We start from the raw sequence: 16568 nt of genomic DNA, 5'->3' as shown, positions 1-16568 counted from the left end.
TAATGAGTATCAGATCTAAAATAAATATCTTTCATCAGCAGATCCTCCATTCTGCACAGACCACGGAGGACCGGGCGGCCTTACTTTTTGTCCATACGTGTAGTGCTAGCAGCGCACGCGGAGTAATCAGAATCTGCTTGGAAAATTAACAATACCCATACCTAATTAATACCGTGAGTATCCTCCCCGGGGGAGGGACTCATATGATCTGGCCTACGTCATGTGCCGTGCTTAAGGATGGGGTTTTTCAGCATCCCAAAACGCACTGTAAGGGTGTGTTTCTGTGAGATTGCACTGCATGCAAGGGTCGAATTTTAAAACAAATTCAAAATAATTGTTAAAAAGAAAGGGTAAATCAAGAGAGAAAGCACCGAAAGGGTACCGTGAGTATCACAGCGCGAATAAAAAGTTAATATTTTCTCTTTGAAAAATTGACCTCTGATACTCAGGGTACTGAAAGGGTACCTTTTCAGCCATATTGAACTGCACTGTAAGGGTAAGTACGATTTTGAAAAGCAGATTTTTCGCGGCACATACCGTCGTTTCAAAATCGAGTGCCCCCCACCCCGGGGTATCCTCGAATAAATATCGACGTGTAAGGTTTTTTAAATACAATTGCAATACAGCGTCTGATTGAAAAACCCAACCTTGTCGCCAGGCAGAGGTCAATATTTTCTCTGATGAAAACTTGGCCTCTGAACATTTGAACATTTTGAATATATTTACTACCCAGGTGAGGTAGAAGGGACACCCCTTTTAGAAACTTAATTCTAATAAAAAATACAGAGGTCGACCTAAGAAAAAATATACATATATAACCGTAAAAACTATAAACTTTGTTTGATATTTACATTTAAAAAATAGCCTTATTAGCTACAGGATTTATAAATATAAAACCAGTTACATCTGAGAAAAAAAAAAAAAATAATAATTAAATAATAATAATAATAATAATAATAACAATATTTCTAAATCTCGTACAAGCTCATGCAGATGGTACCCAGGGTGTAGTAGATATTTATTCGAGCTGTGATAACTGATAATCACGGTAAGAAGAGTAGACAGCAAAAAAAAAAAAAAGAGAAAAAAAAGAGAAACGAAGCAAAAAAAAATTCCTGAGTTAAAAAAAATGAAAAACAACTCGGGATGCTAAGAGATGCGATCAAAATAAACCGAGTAGTTATGGATGGGATGCGAAACTGAAAATAAGTCGTCATAACTCGAAATAGCTCGGTTTTTTGTGGTAACTTGAGTTTTTCAACTCGGAAAAATAACTCGGGAATTCCATGTCTTAACGAAATCGGGTGAAGAAAACCGATTAGGGTTACCGGAATTCGAAATGAATCTTTTCAGCCAATCAAATTTGATTTCTGAAAATCCGTTAGAATTCAAATTTTCAAAACAAACCAGGAAAAAGATGGCGGCGAAAAAAGACGTATTCTGAAACCAACTAAAGATCTTGTTTTTTTAGACTAGACTGTTAGCCAGGGACTGTTAGGTATGTATTTATACTTAATTTCATTTTTTCAAGTTTGGAATCAAAGAGAGCTTTTCCATTAGGTAACCCCTTGTTAAGTTGCCAAATGTGTGAACTATCAGCCAATTCGATTGACTTCAAAATATGCCATTTTTGCCCTGATTGCCAATTATTTTGCATTCGATTGACAAAAATTTGGCAAATGTGGCAAAGTTTGAGTGCCATAAATGCCAAATAAAAAAGATGTGGTGAATCTGGCATTCTTGGCATTTTTGGAACTTACCTCCATACGTCTCCATACAAAACACTGTTCCCACAAGACCTGTGTTCTTTTCGCTCCAATTTTGCCACTTTTGCCAAAGATTTTAAAAAATAGAAGACCTTCCAATGCTAAAGCAAAACAATGCCGATCGGCAATTTGATTGGTTAAAAAATCGTTCGCTTTACAAAACGCTGACAGAAAACTGCTGACTAAGCATCAAAAAAGGGAAATCATAATGGCAGGCGTAGCGATGTACAAATTTGCCATGAAGCTGTGATCTTTTGACATTGAAATTGTAAATTTGGCAAAGTTGGTGAGTACGGCAAATTTGGAAGTCAATCGAATTGGCTGTATATGTTTCATGCAGTGTAGCTCTAAAGCTCTAAAACAGCATCTAATAACCAGACGATCTCAATCGAACGGAATCGACGATCGAACCAGTCGAACCAAATCGAACGCAAGCCAATCGAATTTCAATCGAATATTTCCGCAATTTTCAGATTCGATTGATGTTCGATTGCGTTCGATTGATGTTCGATTGCGTTCGATTGCGTTCGATAGTCGATTCATTGACCCCCGGATTGTTCATCGCACAATTTCTACAGGAAATCGAAAGTAGTTTCATTCGGCTTGTGATGTTTGAGAGTTTGGATGTTGGGAAGCTGCAAGATTAAAGCCAGATGATCTCAATCGAACGGAATCCACGATCGAACCAGTCGAACAACAATCGAACCAATCGAATATTACCCAGAATTTTGACGTTCGATTGAGATTCGATTGCGTTCAACAATCGAATTTCAATCGGTCAATTGCGTTCGATTTCGTTCGATTGGTTTGATCGTCGATTCTGTTCGATTGAGATCGTCTGGTAACATGAAAACCAGATATGATTCTTCAATGGGAATCAAAACTATAAAGTGCACTTACAAACATCAATTTGTCAGATCTAACAAAATTTATAACGGCACTGTCATCATTGACAATAAAACAAACAATATTCTGTCAAGAGCCTTGTAAACATTCCAACAACTTCCATCGAAATGATCTATCACTCACAGCTCAGTCTACCATTTTTGCGCGGTCCAAGGATTGAGCCGAGAACGCACGCAGAGCGCCCGAGCTCCCGCGCGGCGCGCACTGCGGGGATGAAAAACTTCAATCTGTCAATCATTTTCTCAAGCGAAGACTACGCAAAGCGATTCTAGCGTTACGATAGTGCCGCGGATTATCAATGGATAGTATTCAATTATCATTATCCCTTTATTTTCATTCCTAGAACTTTTGCAAAAAAAAGGAAAAATAGAAAAGTTGTATTTTTTACTGCTCTATTCACATACTGAATTTGAAAGATCTTCTATGTGGCGTTTTTTTGCAAAATTCAAAAAACTGATTTTTGTCCCGCCTTTGCGGGATTTTGGCTCAAGTGCTTGAGTGCAGCATAGGGTACAAAGTCCAAATATGCGTTTCCCGTAATTTTTGTATGAAGAGTTAGGTCTATACTGTCATGCACCAAACACAGGTGAAATGACAAAATTTACCTCAACCTCGTCCCCCCTGGCCTGCATATGAACAGCTTTTTAATGCTGACTGATAGTGCTAGATAATACCCTGGCATTGGCTGGTTTTCGAGCGCGTATGATTATGTAATTCAAAAACAAAACGTCAGTTTTCAAGAGTTTTCATTTGTTCCTGGGTTTGAAACACCATTGCATTGGGCCATTCCAGCCAGAAAATTTTTGTTACCCCCGTCGCGGCGTCGGCGTCAATTTTTTTTAGCCTCAGAAATTTTTTTTTTTCCAGTGGTGGTCAGAAATTCTGATGAAAATCCATACACTTTCGCAATTTCAGAAATTCTAATTCAATTCTCTAACTTGATACTATCTGACAAAACATGGGATGGAAATTCAGCCAACATTTCACCAAACCTCCAAAGTCATTTGATTTGAGTTAATAAACGGCATATTAAAAAATATATGATTTCTCCTTCGCACCAAGTAGGCTTTTAAATCGAAATATAAAAAAGATCTGTTTATGTAGTGGAATACACCTATGTGAACTCTAAGAGGAACAAAGAAGTATGATTGATAAACTTGGTGGAGTTATCGAAACAAATTTGTTGTCAAAGAGAACTTAACAGTAAGTGAAAATACAGGCCAGATATCAACCAGTCCCACCCACCAACAGAAATGAAATCCTGTTGGTCAAACTCAAAATCCTGTCGGTCATTCAGTTACATAGAAAGCGAGTAGGAAAAATAAAAGTTACCTTTGAACAGTTTGTTACTGTATATAACAGAGAAATGGATTCGATAAAAGTGATCTTAGAAACACCCTTGGAAGTTACGAAGAAAGCAAATTGATAAAAGTTAACTTAGAAACACTCTTGAAAGTTATGAAGTAAGCGAGTTGATAAAAGTGATCTTAGAAACACTCTTGAAAGTTATGGAGTAAGCAAGTTGATGAAAATTGTCTTTAAAAAACTCTTGAAAGTTACGAAGAAAGCGAGTCGATAAAAGTTTAACTTTGAAACACCCTTGAAAGTTACGAAGAAAGCGAATTGATAAAAGTGATCTTAGAAACACTCTTGAAAGTTACGAAGAAAGCGAGTCGATAAAAGTTTAACTTTGAAACACCCTTGGAAGTTACAAAGAAAGCAAATTGATAAAAGTGATCTTAGAAACAAAGAAGGATACAAAGAAAGCAAGTTGACAAAAGTAATTTAGAAACACCCTTAAAAGAGTTACAAAGAAAGCGGGTTGATAAAAGTGATCTTAGAAACAAAGAAAGTAACGAAGAAAGCAAGTCAATAAAAGTTAACTTAGAAACATCCTGAAAGCTACAAAGGAAGCGAGTATTAAAAGAATAGGCTAAGTAAGAGACAGGGGTGTAAGAGATTTATTTTCAACTCTCAAGTTAATGGTTTATTCCTTTTTTCATTCGGACATCATGACCAACACAAAAGATTTTCAGTCGGTCAAATAGCTTTTTCAGTCGGACATTGACCGATGACCGACGCTTATTTTCAGCCCTGCCTTTCTTTACTGTACACACAAAATCTCATAATGAAACTAACGAAGAATGTGAAAATCTGAAAAAATTTGCCTATTCGCGAAATTTTTAATCCTTGCAAAATAACTCCACAAGTTTATCAATCATATTTCTGTCATAATATGGCACTGATAGCGCACCCTTTTTAACTTTTTTGTTTTCATTCAAAATGACCGGACACTGATTGGACACTTGCCGCATGCGTGGTCAGGCGTGGTGTCAAACGCTCCATCGTTTTGCCACTAATTTGGTCTTCTTCATTCCAGACATTCGCGTGTGTTCCACTACGTTTTTTTTTCATATTTCAATATAAAAGAGAAAATAGAAATTGTGTATTTTTTAATATATGGTTCATTAACTCAAATCAAATGACTTTGGAGGTTCGGTGAAATGGTGGCCAAATTGCCGTCCCATGTTTTGTCAGATAGTCCAAAGGAAGAATGTCAGAAAAAAACCCATTGACCAAAAGATGTATTTTGTGGTTGAGAATCAATCCTGCGAAGATGAAAAAAATTTGGCTTGTGTTTTTTCGGAAAGCTAAAAAGCTCTTATTTCGATCTTCCTTAAGGTAAAAAAGGTTGCGAGATTTGGGTTAGCAAGGTAAAAATTGCCTAAAATCTAGTAAAATCATAATCCTGGAATATCGAAGTTCCACCTACACTGATAATACAGTAATTTTCTTTGAATTTACCTTATCTTAATTCACTAATTATCTTCAAAGGATAAGGGAATTTTTTTTGAAACATTTCTTATTACTAAAACATGTGTTTGAAATTTTTTATTTATTTGTGACTGTTGAAAGGATTAGAGTGAAAGCAGAATATTGGGGGGGGGCAACAAATTTGAACGAACGTACAAATTGGGGATCTTTAAAATGAGCGCTGACAAACAAGGGGGAGGGGGTCTGAAAAAAGGGAAATTTGGAAGAACATACTTTTTGAATGCTCCCTTTTACAGTATCATATTAAAAAGCACTTTGTTTTTTAAATAACCTTTCTCGCATAGCCCATGAGTACTGGATGTCAATATAACGCTCAATGATGTAACATGAATGGGCATCATCCCTTATACCATTAATTTTTGTGCGCTTTTTATTTCTGTACACTTGCTGAAAAACAGTTTAGTGAAACCTTTATTAAAGTTTCAAGACTGTCATAGCCGACTCCCTTCAGCAGATTCTGGACTAGTGAAGATGAACATTAAGCAATGATCTTTTTCTTTTTATTATAGAATGACAAATGAGTGAAAGAAAGAAAAGGCTAGAAAAACAATTGAAGTAGGAAAAAAATGGTTATCTCAAGAAAAACACAGGTAGGATTATTTTGATTTTTTTATTAGTATATGGCAATTTTCGGTCGGCAAAACATCCCCCGCTCTCATAAAATCTTGAAAAATGATTGAAAAGTCATGAAACTTGGCAGGATTGCACAGGGATTGTTCATATTCATGCAAAGTTTGGTTTAACACTCAGAAAATTTGCCACTGTACATTATTTGATGACATCAGCAGTTTTTTATAAGCAATTTATTAAAAAATATAAAAAATATGACATACTTTGAAATGGCTGTAGCTCTTGGTGTGAAAAAGGTTTTTAAATTCAGTTTCAACATTATTAATGCCAATCGAATTCTCTTTCGACAATATTCAATCAGATTTTCAATATTTTCAAATTCTGTTGCGGTACAGAGTGCCAAAACTGTTAAAATCTTCTTTTTTTTCGAAATTTGGACCTACTTTGAGGTTCTATTAAAATTAACCATTGTCTGTTCGCCCGTTCGTCTGTTACAAGCTTTTCTCAAGAATGGCTCATTTTCCGGAGATTTCATCATTAGATTTTTTGCACAAAGATGCGTATTAGCAATGGTCAAAACATGGCCAAGTTGGATTTTTGAGAAAAATTCTTTTTTGGCCGAAAGTGTGGGAAATATACTGGAAATCGCTGTTTTTCCAGATTTTCTTTAGAAAATGAAGATGTACAAAAGTTAGAAAACTTGTAAAATTTCAAGAGAATAGCTTGAAGTCATAAACCTCCAGAAAAACAATTTGTCAGGGGGGATGTTTTGTCCCTACCCCCACCACCCCCCTCAGGCTAGATAGGGGTAAGATAAAAACAGGCTATTTTGGTCAAATGGTCACAAAAGCAAAGATTGGTTTTGAGTTTCGTCCAGACGCATAAAACCTAGTTGCAACAGACACTGTTTTATTCTTCCTAAATCATAACTGAAAATATTAATGAGACAGCTTTAATATGCAGCTTGGATACCAATAATACTATCAGTCTAGTATATACATGTTTTTTTTATAAGCATTGCACTTATAAGCGTATGTAGGCTCAGATATGGGGAAAATTAAGCATATGGCAAGCATTACTTGAGCCTACGAAAAATGTTTTTTTCATGATTTTGGCTTTTTTTGGCCTCAAGCATTTTTCAGCCTTATTAAAGCTTTCGACCTAAGCATCTCTGAGCCTGTTTTCGGATTTTTGTACGCTTATAAACATGTAACCCACCAATAATAATAGACATGGCCATGTCAGACGGAGAATGATAAACTTCACTTTGTTTTATTCTATTTGATATGAGGTAAGCTTTTCCAAGTTCGTCATCATCCTGTTATTATTAACAGATTTCTTCTCATGTTTCAGGACAAAGAGAACAATGTGGAGGGAGTGCGAAAAGCAAAAGCTGCCCCCGATTTCTCAAAACTTCACAAACAATGGGATGCTAAACTCCAAAAGGTTAGCTTATTTTATTGAATAGGTAGTCATACGGAAAATCCGGAACGAGTAAAACATTTGCCTAAAAATCTGGGTTAGGGATGGGAATATTTCTCATATTGTACTCGCAACTGTCCGATAACTATTACTTTAATAACTAGCAAATCACCTGGAATATAAAGAAAAATCTAATTTACCCATAATTTACCTTTGACCTTCGTTGAGTGTGTTTTTTCAGTTATCCTACCATAATTTTATTTTTGAAATTTCAGGGAAAAGCTGTAGGTAAAAAGCCATTAACTTCGGTAAGTAAAGATCAACCTTTACATAAATGTTAGATATTTAAACTTGTTTTTTAAAAGTTATTTTGAGTTGTTTATGAAAATTCATGAAAAACTTTTTCATAAATCAAATTTTTTGACTGTTACATGTAGTATCGAAAGCGAATACCTAAATAAAAGGAGAATAAGTTTTTAATTTAATGCTCTAAAAGCCATTCTTTCGATTAAAACCAATTAGGGAAATGGCTCATTTTGGTTCCAAAATAACTCGTGTATATTAATACTTCTTCAACATATTATGTCAATCGACTTTATCTTTTTTGTACCTACCTTGGAGGTCCTATAAATTAACCGATGTCCGTTCGTCCGTTCGTCCGTCTGTTACCAGCTTTTCTCAGGATTGGCTCATTAGTTTTTTTATGAAATTTTGCACACTGATGCAAAAGGACAATACCTAAAATGCAACGGAGCCCGATTTTCGAAAAACATTTTTTCCGGCCGAAGATGCCGGAAATATGCCGGAAAAACTGTTTTTTTGGCATTTTCTCGAGATTTCATCATTAGTTTTTTCGGATTTTATGCACAAAGATGCGTAATAGCAATGCCCAAAACATGGCCGAGTTCGATTTTTGAGAAAAATTCTTTTCTGGCCGAAAATGCCAGAAATATACCGGAAATCGCCGTTTTTCTAGATTTTCATTGGACTTTTTCCTTATAATTGGTTGTTTTTTCATTCAAAAACATTATTGATAACAATGCCAACCATCAAGTATGGTTCGTTTGTCAATAAAACTGATTTTTGATGCCGGGACCTTCTAAAAATCGCCGGAACAGCCGAATATCGCCGGAAAAACGGTTTTTTCTTGAATCTCTCGAGCTGTACTTCATATTTTTTTCATGAAATTTAATACCTAAAATGTGACGGAACCTGATTTTTGAAGAAATAAAATTTCAGCCAAAAATGCTGATAATATGCCCGGGGGGGGGGGCAGTAGGTTTACCAACTGACGGTATGTGCGGGGAAAATTTGACTTTTAGAATCGCACCCTTACATACAGTGCAGAAAAAAATCGGTGAAATTCATACCCTTACAGTGCATTTTTTCAAATTTTAAACTCTTTAGAGCAAAAAAATCAACATTTTCGAGCAAAAATTTGCAATTTTTCCCAGATTTGCTGAAATTTCCACCCTTACACACGCTTTTTTTTTTATAAGAATAACTTATATATAAGGGGGTGAGATTTCGGGTTTAAAACAATAGGCCTATTGTTTAGAACAATAGAAAAATAAGAATAATGCTTACCCTCAACCAAAGTACACTATTCTTATAAAAAAAAGCGTGTAAGTGTGGCCGATTCGGATTTTTGAGAATCATGTTTTCCCGGCCGAAAATGCCGGAAGTATGCCGGAAATCGCCGTTTTTGCAGCTTTGAATTGGGCTTTTTCCATATATTTCTTTCTTTTTTCACTTAAAAAAATTATTGATAACAATGCCACTATTAAGCATGATTCAATTGTCAATAAAACTTTTGCAATTTTGCAAATGGAACTTTCTATTTCTTTTTTCCCTAAACCCCGCCCCCCCATCAACAATCAATGATTAAATTTAGTGCATTTTCGCTAACCGCTATATTTTCTTGATTGTTTTTCTCCTTATTACTATCTAAGTTTCATCATCAGGTAGGTCCATTCAGCATGTTGCTTGTTACTCTAGGTGCAACCTTTCGACTTAACGCACGGCAAACCATTGGCCATTGGTCAAATAGCTGACGATGACTTCATTACAAGTGATGCTGCTAAAGAAAAATTGTTCGAATGCAATGAAATGCTAAGTGTTAGTTAATTTCTTTTCACCTGTTTTTACCATAACACTCGTTTGAAATTAGTACTCGCCTGATGCCAAAATGGTTTGAGAAAATGCCTACTCGAAGCCCTCCTCTTTTTAGCCAATTAACCAATAATCAGTGTAGTTTGAAGGTGCGGGTAGGTGAGTTTTTTATTGAACATCAGAAAAAAAAATTTAAGTCTAAAAATTTATGAAAAAATGATTTCTTGTCTTTTCAGTACGAAAACTCTTCACTTTTTCTTTTATAGATGCAAGTTTCCAAACCCAAGAGAGCCACAATTGGGGTTGTCAGCCGGTGAGATGTATTTTCAAATATAAATCTGATAATAATAAAATTTCCTCTACATACGTAAGACTAAACAGCTCAAAAATCATAACAAAGAAACGAATCAATTTTTATAAAAACCCATCCGAAAAAGTAATATTCTGAAAACCTGTTCGACTTTTGTATTCATATCATTTGTGTTTTACTTCTTTACTTTTAATTCAAAATTTTTAGATATCAAAATCCGAACAAGGAGAAATCAGGAATCCCTCGTCCTTCTTTTGGGGTAACATCTTCAACGACAAAGAGAACTATAATCCATGGTCCGATCCGACCTGCCGCCACTCCTAAGAAAACCAGCGCCATGACGTCAAATAACAAGAAGTTGTCAGCCAGTGTGAGCAGTGCTACAAAAAATGCCCAAAATATACAAGGTGTGCTATACTTGTCATAGTTTTTGTTTTCTTTCATGAATTCAAATGTATGTTTATTTTGCTTGATAACAATAAGCCTCTCCAAATTTCGAATAATGACTTTTTAAAGATATTATGAAAAGTGTACATATATATTCTTTTTTAGGTTTTGCTGTTGACTTCCAGGCCGATTCAAATGCTCTTGATAGCATTATGAATGAGAAAGGCATCGAAAGATTGCCAAACACACCAAGTTATCAACAAGCATCCAGATTATCAAGTCAATTTGGACCCGTTCGTGATACACGTCTCAATCCAAAGAAACAAAATCGAATGGCTCCTTTTGGCCGACAGTCTGTTATCGTTGGGAACCGAGAACGACAAGAATTTCAAAGCCAAAACAGAAGCTCATTTAATGTGAGTATAAGTTAAGTTAAGACCATTACCTCCATTATGAAATTTTTACCCCCTGTTAATTTCTCAGAGGCATTCAAATCTCTTTAATGAGTATGAATTATTTACCGAGAAATTCGGATTGAAGAATCTACACTCTATGTAGCACATTTTCAGGCTGCAAATGTATATGTTTTGTTAATTATCTTTCTTCATCTAGGCTACAAATCAAAGATGGTCTGTGTTTTCACGTCGTGATAGCTATTCATCAAAACCTTTCCTCATGGAATGGCTTCAAAATCTAGCGGAAGAATCAAAAACCAAACGTCTTGCAGCCAAACAGAAAGAGCAAGAGCAAGAGGAGATAAATAAACTTCAAACAGCCGAAAATTCAACGATAGATGTCTCAGGCAATGTTCATCGAGGCTCTTTTCTTTTTCGGAAAACTCTGGTCGGTTACCAAGGTGATCAACATAAACAATCTGAGAAAAGTGATATCGTCCCATCCACCATTACTGAAGATGACGAAGGATCCTCTACAGCTCCAGCAACTCCTCATCGCCCCATTCCCACTACAAGTAGTAAAGATACCATGTCAACAGTCAAATCTATTCTTAAGAAACGTACCACAATTTTGTCTCAAGCGACTGTGGATTCGGAACGACCTAGGGCAATGCGCTCTTTGACAATGAAAGGCGTTGGGACACCGGCGCGACAAAATACAATGTCTAAACTGCCGTTACCAAAGCAACAAAGAGATCAAATGACAGTACAGTATGATAAAGAAAAGAAGAAGTCTGTCAAATGGGTTGATGAACAAGAAAAGGTAAGGTTTTGAAAAATATCTAGTCTAGTCATTTTGCATTTGACAGATTATAAGAACTGAAAATAGACATTTTTCAGTTTTTGCACTTTCCTCTTTTTTAATTCTTCTGTAAGGTCCTTCCTTGAATCCTTTTTATTGGTTGTTATTGAAGGTTCGTCTTTCTATCTAACTTATTTCTTGTCTTTACAGAGCACAATAGAAGAGCCAGCTATAGCCACAACACGTAACAACAAATCCAATCATAATGCGACACCACGACGTTCACCAATCAAGACACGGTCAAGCACTAAAACGCCACCTTCTGGAATAAAATCACAGTACCGTTTGACAGAAAGCGTGTCAGTGACCCCAACCAGATCTCCAGCTGCTTCTGATCACAAATATTTCACGCGATCCAAACCGAATGTAGTCAGTGAAAGTATTGACCTATCAACGTCAAACACAGGTAAAACTTTGTCACTTGCTTATTTGACGTCAAATTAACCTCATTAAATATTAAATCCGTACCCAATTTCTAGCAAAGTATGTTTGATAGGTGTTATTTTACTCTTACGAGATTGGAAGCATTTTTAGCATTTGTGTCAAAGTTGTTGTTTGAAAATAATTTTTTGTCTTTCCAGATAAAATGACTCACACCCCAACAAAAAGTCGTGAATTGTCGGCAAGCCCTGTTACTTCATCACCCTCACGACATTCACCGACATCATCACGATCACATCAAATCAAATACGTTATGCCAGCCGAGCAACCAATGGAACAACGAACTTTACCCATTGGTAATTTGTTAGACCAAAGCAATCGTACGAATAACTCGAATAAAAGTATTTTGAATCCCAATAAAATGCAGGAATCTGAATCAGTCATCCCACGAAAGGGAGACGATTCTTCAAAGAAAAGTTGGGCCCAGGTGTTGGGCGAAGAACTTGATCCTTATGGCAACAAAGAAAACCGTACTGAAGAACCAGCTAAAACAAAGAAAAAGAAAAAACGAAACTTTAAACGATGTTCCGCTCTTGAACAAATATACGGCAAGAATATCTATCTCAATAACGAAGTTGACAGTCCTGAGGCTCCTTCCACAAACATGACTGTTGACAGCCCTGGTTGGGCATCGAAATTACACGATAGTAGTCGCCCTCTTCCTGCGTTGGACAACAAAGTGATTGGAGATTTGATGAGTTTCAATAACGATGATGCAAACACCGACCTTATGGATTTGGAAGATTCTCGCTTTTTATCCATCATCAAAGCATCACAATCACAATCGATGATGGAGAACACTGGAAAACTACATCAAGAGAACCCTCCAATGCAGAGCACTCTTTTACAAACACCAGCTCGAGATGAGTATCGTGAAAAGATCGAAATCTTGACGCCCGTCGTAGATGCTGGACAAAAACAACCAGACGCACCTGGTCGCCGACAGTCCACGAAAGCCAGAACACCTTACAAACAGGCTATGTTGGATATTTTGTATCGCACTCTAGCCGAAGCAAACAAGAAGAGGAAAGATGGAGATGAGACGATCGTTGATGCCACCATTGTTGGTGATATTGAAGAAACACTTCTAAATGACACCAGGGAAGATCACGATGTAATTGAATCTCAGATCAATACTAAAGAAACTGAAACCAGTCGCCAAGGAATGACTCAACTGCATCAAAATCAACGATATTCTCCAAAATCAAATTCGTCCATTTCTGACACTATGTTACAACATGTTGGCAACGACCGAAAACCATTGAACGTACCGAATCCTCGATCACCGAGTCTAAAACTATTTGAACAATCTGCTACAGCCAACGGAATATTGATGGAATCATCCATACAAGACATGTCCTTAGAAATGGCTAACGATTCTCCAATGCCACTTAGAGGAGACTTAACACCAACATCCGAATTGATCAACAAAATGCATCCAAAAGATACCAACAATGAATGCGATAGGGTAAAATTGGAGTCGAAGCCTGGGTTCTCTGCTCCTGTCCCTTTTCGTGTGGTGAGCGATCCGAACACGCATATTCTGAAAAATAAAGACGAAACCAAAGCTTTAACGAGACCTTCATTCTCCTTAAATGCACCATCTTTGTTCCCAGCGCCCCCTCTATTCAACAATCTGGAGAAATCCAGCAAATTTTCTGCCGTGCCAAATGCAGGCTCTTCAACATCACAAAGATCCTTTTCGACGTCTTCAAAACCTACAGAGCATTCAGCAAGGTCCTCTTTCTTGAAGCCATCACAATTTTCAACTTCACTAAACAACCACAGATCCATTATCACTAGCATGGACGAACTCACCTTAACAATACCACAATTAGCTGTCACAAAAAGCTTAGATGTGTTCCCTGCGCCACAATTATTCAGCAGTCTTGGTCACGGACAAAAAAGTAAATTTTCAAGCACCTTATCGCAGCAAAAGAACAACAAAAATTTGACCCAAGATACAAATTCAACTTTGTCTTTCGCCTTGAAACCGTCGACAATTTCCGTACAACGTGAGCAACAGCCATTGACCAATCAGCTCCCTTCTTTTCAAGCAACAACCAATCAGCTTTTTTCCTCTAAACCATTCTTCGGTTCATCGCTTTTTGCAGCTCAACCGTTATTCTCCGGTCTTGGTGGGGACAAGAAAAACAAATTCTCAAAACTACGAGACACAAAAACCATCGCAGAAAGCATGCCGAACATTAATAACACATTAACTTCCTATCAACAACCAAATAATTCGTTACCAACCTACTCAAGCCCGTTAAAAGACTCTGCAACCAAGGTCACATCATCTACCATATTAAAACCATCGCTTATCTCCTTATCCAAAGACTGCAGTGCATTTCGCCCCATCAAGCAAATACCACAATCTAATGACCACCAACAGTCACCAGATTCTCCACAAGATATCCAACTGAATACTGAAATCCAAGTTTACACAAAGATGGGGGAGGAATACAAGGATTTGTTGCATTCAATGTCGCGTGAACGAATAGATGGTGCTTTCAACCCGCTCGCTAAACTATTGATGCACGGAGATGAACAGGTTTCTAAAGATTTTTGATTTCGTTGTTACACTTCTCTTTAGACTCAATGTTAAAAATTCTTCCGTCTCAGCGAAGTATATAAATAGGCTTTCTAATTATATGAATATGTACAGATTTGCTGTGTAGAATCCGTTTCGCGTCTGAGAAAATAAGCTCTTTTGACCAATGCAATCTGAACGCACACTATTGACCTTCAAGTTATTCTATCCCCCTACATTTTCACTTTAAAGGTTTTGTTTTACATAAGTGTTTCCGTTTCATATCAGGACAGTGTCTCGCAATTGTTATATTATGCTTATATAAGTAAAAAAATGTCTCGGTCTACTCAAATTATCTTTTCAACTCGGTTTTTTACTCCATTAAATGTTCGTTTTCTGTTTCCAGCACTTCATTCCAATCGAAGGGTCTTATTGTGTTGCTCGTTGACGAGATGAAGATCGGCTTCAGAAGCATTACATGGCGATGTACGGCTCATATGCGTCAATACCTACCACTGGTATTGGCTTCGTAAAGATCTAGGTCGATCCTGATAGGGCTTACAGAGCTATGACCAAATCTACTCAGCGTTCCCTACTGATGAACATTTTGATTTGATCTAATGAACAGATTTGGACTTAAGCCTGAAACTTTGACGAAAGAGAAAAATCTACTCTCTGATTGGGTGATGGTTTCATCCTGGAGAACGCCTTAAAAAATGGACAAAAGAAAATATTTATCCTATTCGTAGTGTTGATAGTAAATTATTTCTTTATTTTTTGTACATTAGACAATAATAAGTACATCATGATACTGTATACTTTAGAAATTTATTATTCATCAGAGTGTACAGTATTTATTGTAAATATTGTGTACCTTCTACAATCGGTGTCATAAAATATTGGCACTTTTGGCTAATTTACCATTTTTCGAAAATTGAAGTTCGAGCGAGAATGTCAATTTCGGGCCTTCAACTTGATTTCATCGGTTATTTCGATCTGGGAGGGATTTATTGGTTTCTAGGCTATATGTCAAGCCCTACTGGACCATTTTTGAACTTTTGTTCAAGTCTTAAGTCTAGCGTTAAAACTCTACCCTTCGAACCTACTTTAGAGCACTTACAAATCGATTGTGGTTTCAAAACTTCCCTGTGGATTTCCCTTTTGTGCCAAGTATTTCGTCACCGATTGTAGATCGCTTATAAGATTCTTCTGATTAAAGAATCCGAATATCCATAAGAGTCTTAGCACAGTACATATTATCCATTGGGGGGTTTTCTCAATCAAAATGCTTAAAATGACATCCATGGAAAGTGAATATAATATTACATGATATACAATCATTGATAAAATTTAGTTTTGCTTTTCTTCTTAATTTTTCAAATTTTACTTTCCCTCTCAGAAAAGCGAATAATTTGAATGTCATAGCGTTAGAATGTAAATTTGTAATATTTCTTCTAAGATTTCAATTTGTATCCTTTTCAAGTATTATAAATCACTAATTGATGGAACCTAGAAGAAGCATAGAATTATAGCAGTGAAAAAATATTATGACTCGTTCATTGTTTTTGCTTCTCTTGAATTGTTTTTGCATGAAGATCAGGGGGGAGGTCAAAAATTATAATACCAACCCAAAAACCTGACTTTTGACCTTTTGAGCTAAGTTAACACCACCACCCCAAAATTGGTATCGATACCAACTTGAAAATCATATTTTTCAGAAAAAGGGGGGACCCACCCCCTTATTTTGGTATCGATACCAACTTGAAAATCATAATTTTCAGAAAAAAGGGGGACCCACCCCCTTAATTTGGTATCGATACCAATAGTAGAGGGCATTTTGTAAAATCGCTCGACTGTTTTGTTAGAAGCACTTGTTATACATTTTTGGAAAGCTAAGGGGTAGGGGAATCGAAATTACTATGTTTCCAATTTTTTTTCGGACACTTTGGTGTGATTTTCGGACAAATATGACGGTCTCAGGCAAAAATCATAGGGTTAAAAATTAATGAAAATTTTAGCTCGAGAAAAC

General features: G+C 36.5%; 1 protein-coding gene across 1 annotated transcript; it reads left to right on the top strand.

Annotated features, from left to right (window-relative positions):
• The first annotated feature begins 1374 nt into the window (after positions 1-1374).
• LOC136824817 (serine-rich adhesin for platelets-like) lies at positions 1375-15469 on the top strand. Its single transcript, XM_067080790.1, has 12 exons — positions 1375-1498; positions 6017-6097; positions 7431-7523; positions 7775-7807; positions 9498-9617; positions 9878-9924; positions 10129-10328; positions 10474-10724; positions 10921-11526; positions 11716-11971; positions 12147-14560; positions 14946-15469. The coding sequence occupies exons 2-12, from the start codon at positions 6074-6076 to the stop codon at positions 14985-14987; spliced, it is 4086 nt and encodes a 1361-aa protein (XP_066936891.1). The 5' UTR covers positions 1375-1498; positions 6017-6073; the 3' UTR covers positions 14988-15469.
• The last annotated feature ends 1099 nt before the right edge of the window (positions 15470-16568 follow it).

Source organism: Clytia hemisphaerica, unplaced genomic scaffold (assembly GCF_902728285.1).
Source record: "Clytia hemisphaerica strain Z4C2 unplaced genomic scaffold, Clytia hemisphaerica genome assembly, whole genome shotgun sequence".
NCBI classification, from domain to species: Eukaryota; Metazoa; Cnidaria; class Hydrozoa; order Leptothecata; family Clytiidae; genus Clytia; species Clytia hemisphaerica.
This window is presented reverse-complemented; position numbering and strand designations above follow the sequence as displayed.

Coding starts and splice junctions, on each gene's coding strand:
- LOC136824817 (XM_067080790.1), top strand. CDS start 6,074: ATGGTTATCTCAAGAAAAACACAG. Junction 9,925..10,128: donor ACAATTGGGGTTGTCAGCCG/GTGAGATGTATT, acceptor CAAAATTTTTAG/ATATCAAAATCCGAACAAGG. Junction 10,329..10,473: donor AAATGCCCAAAATATACAAG/GTGTGCTATACT, acceptor ATTCTTTTTTAG/GTTTTGCTGTTGACTTCCAG.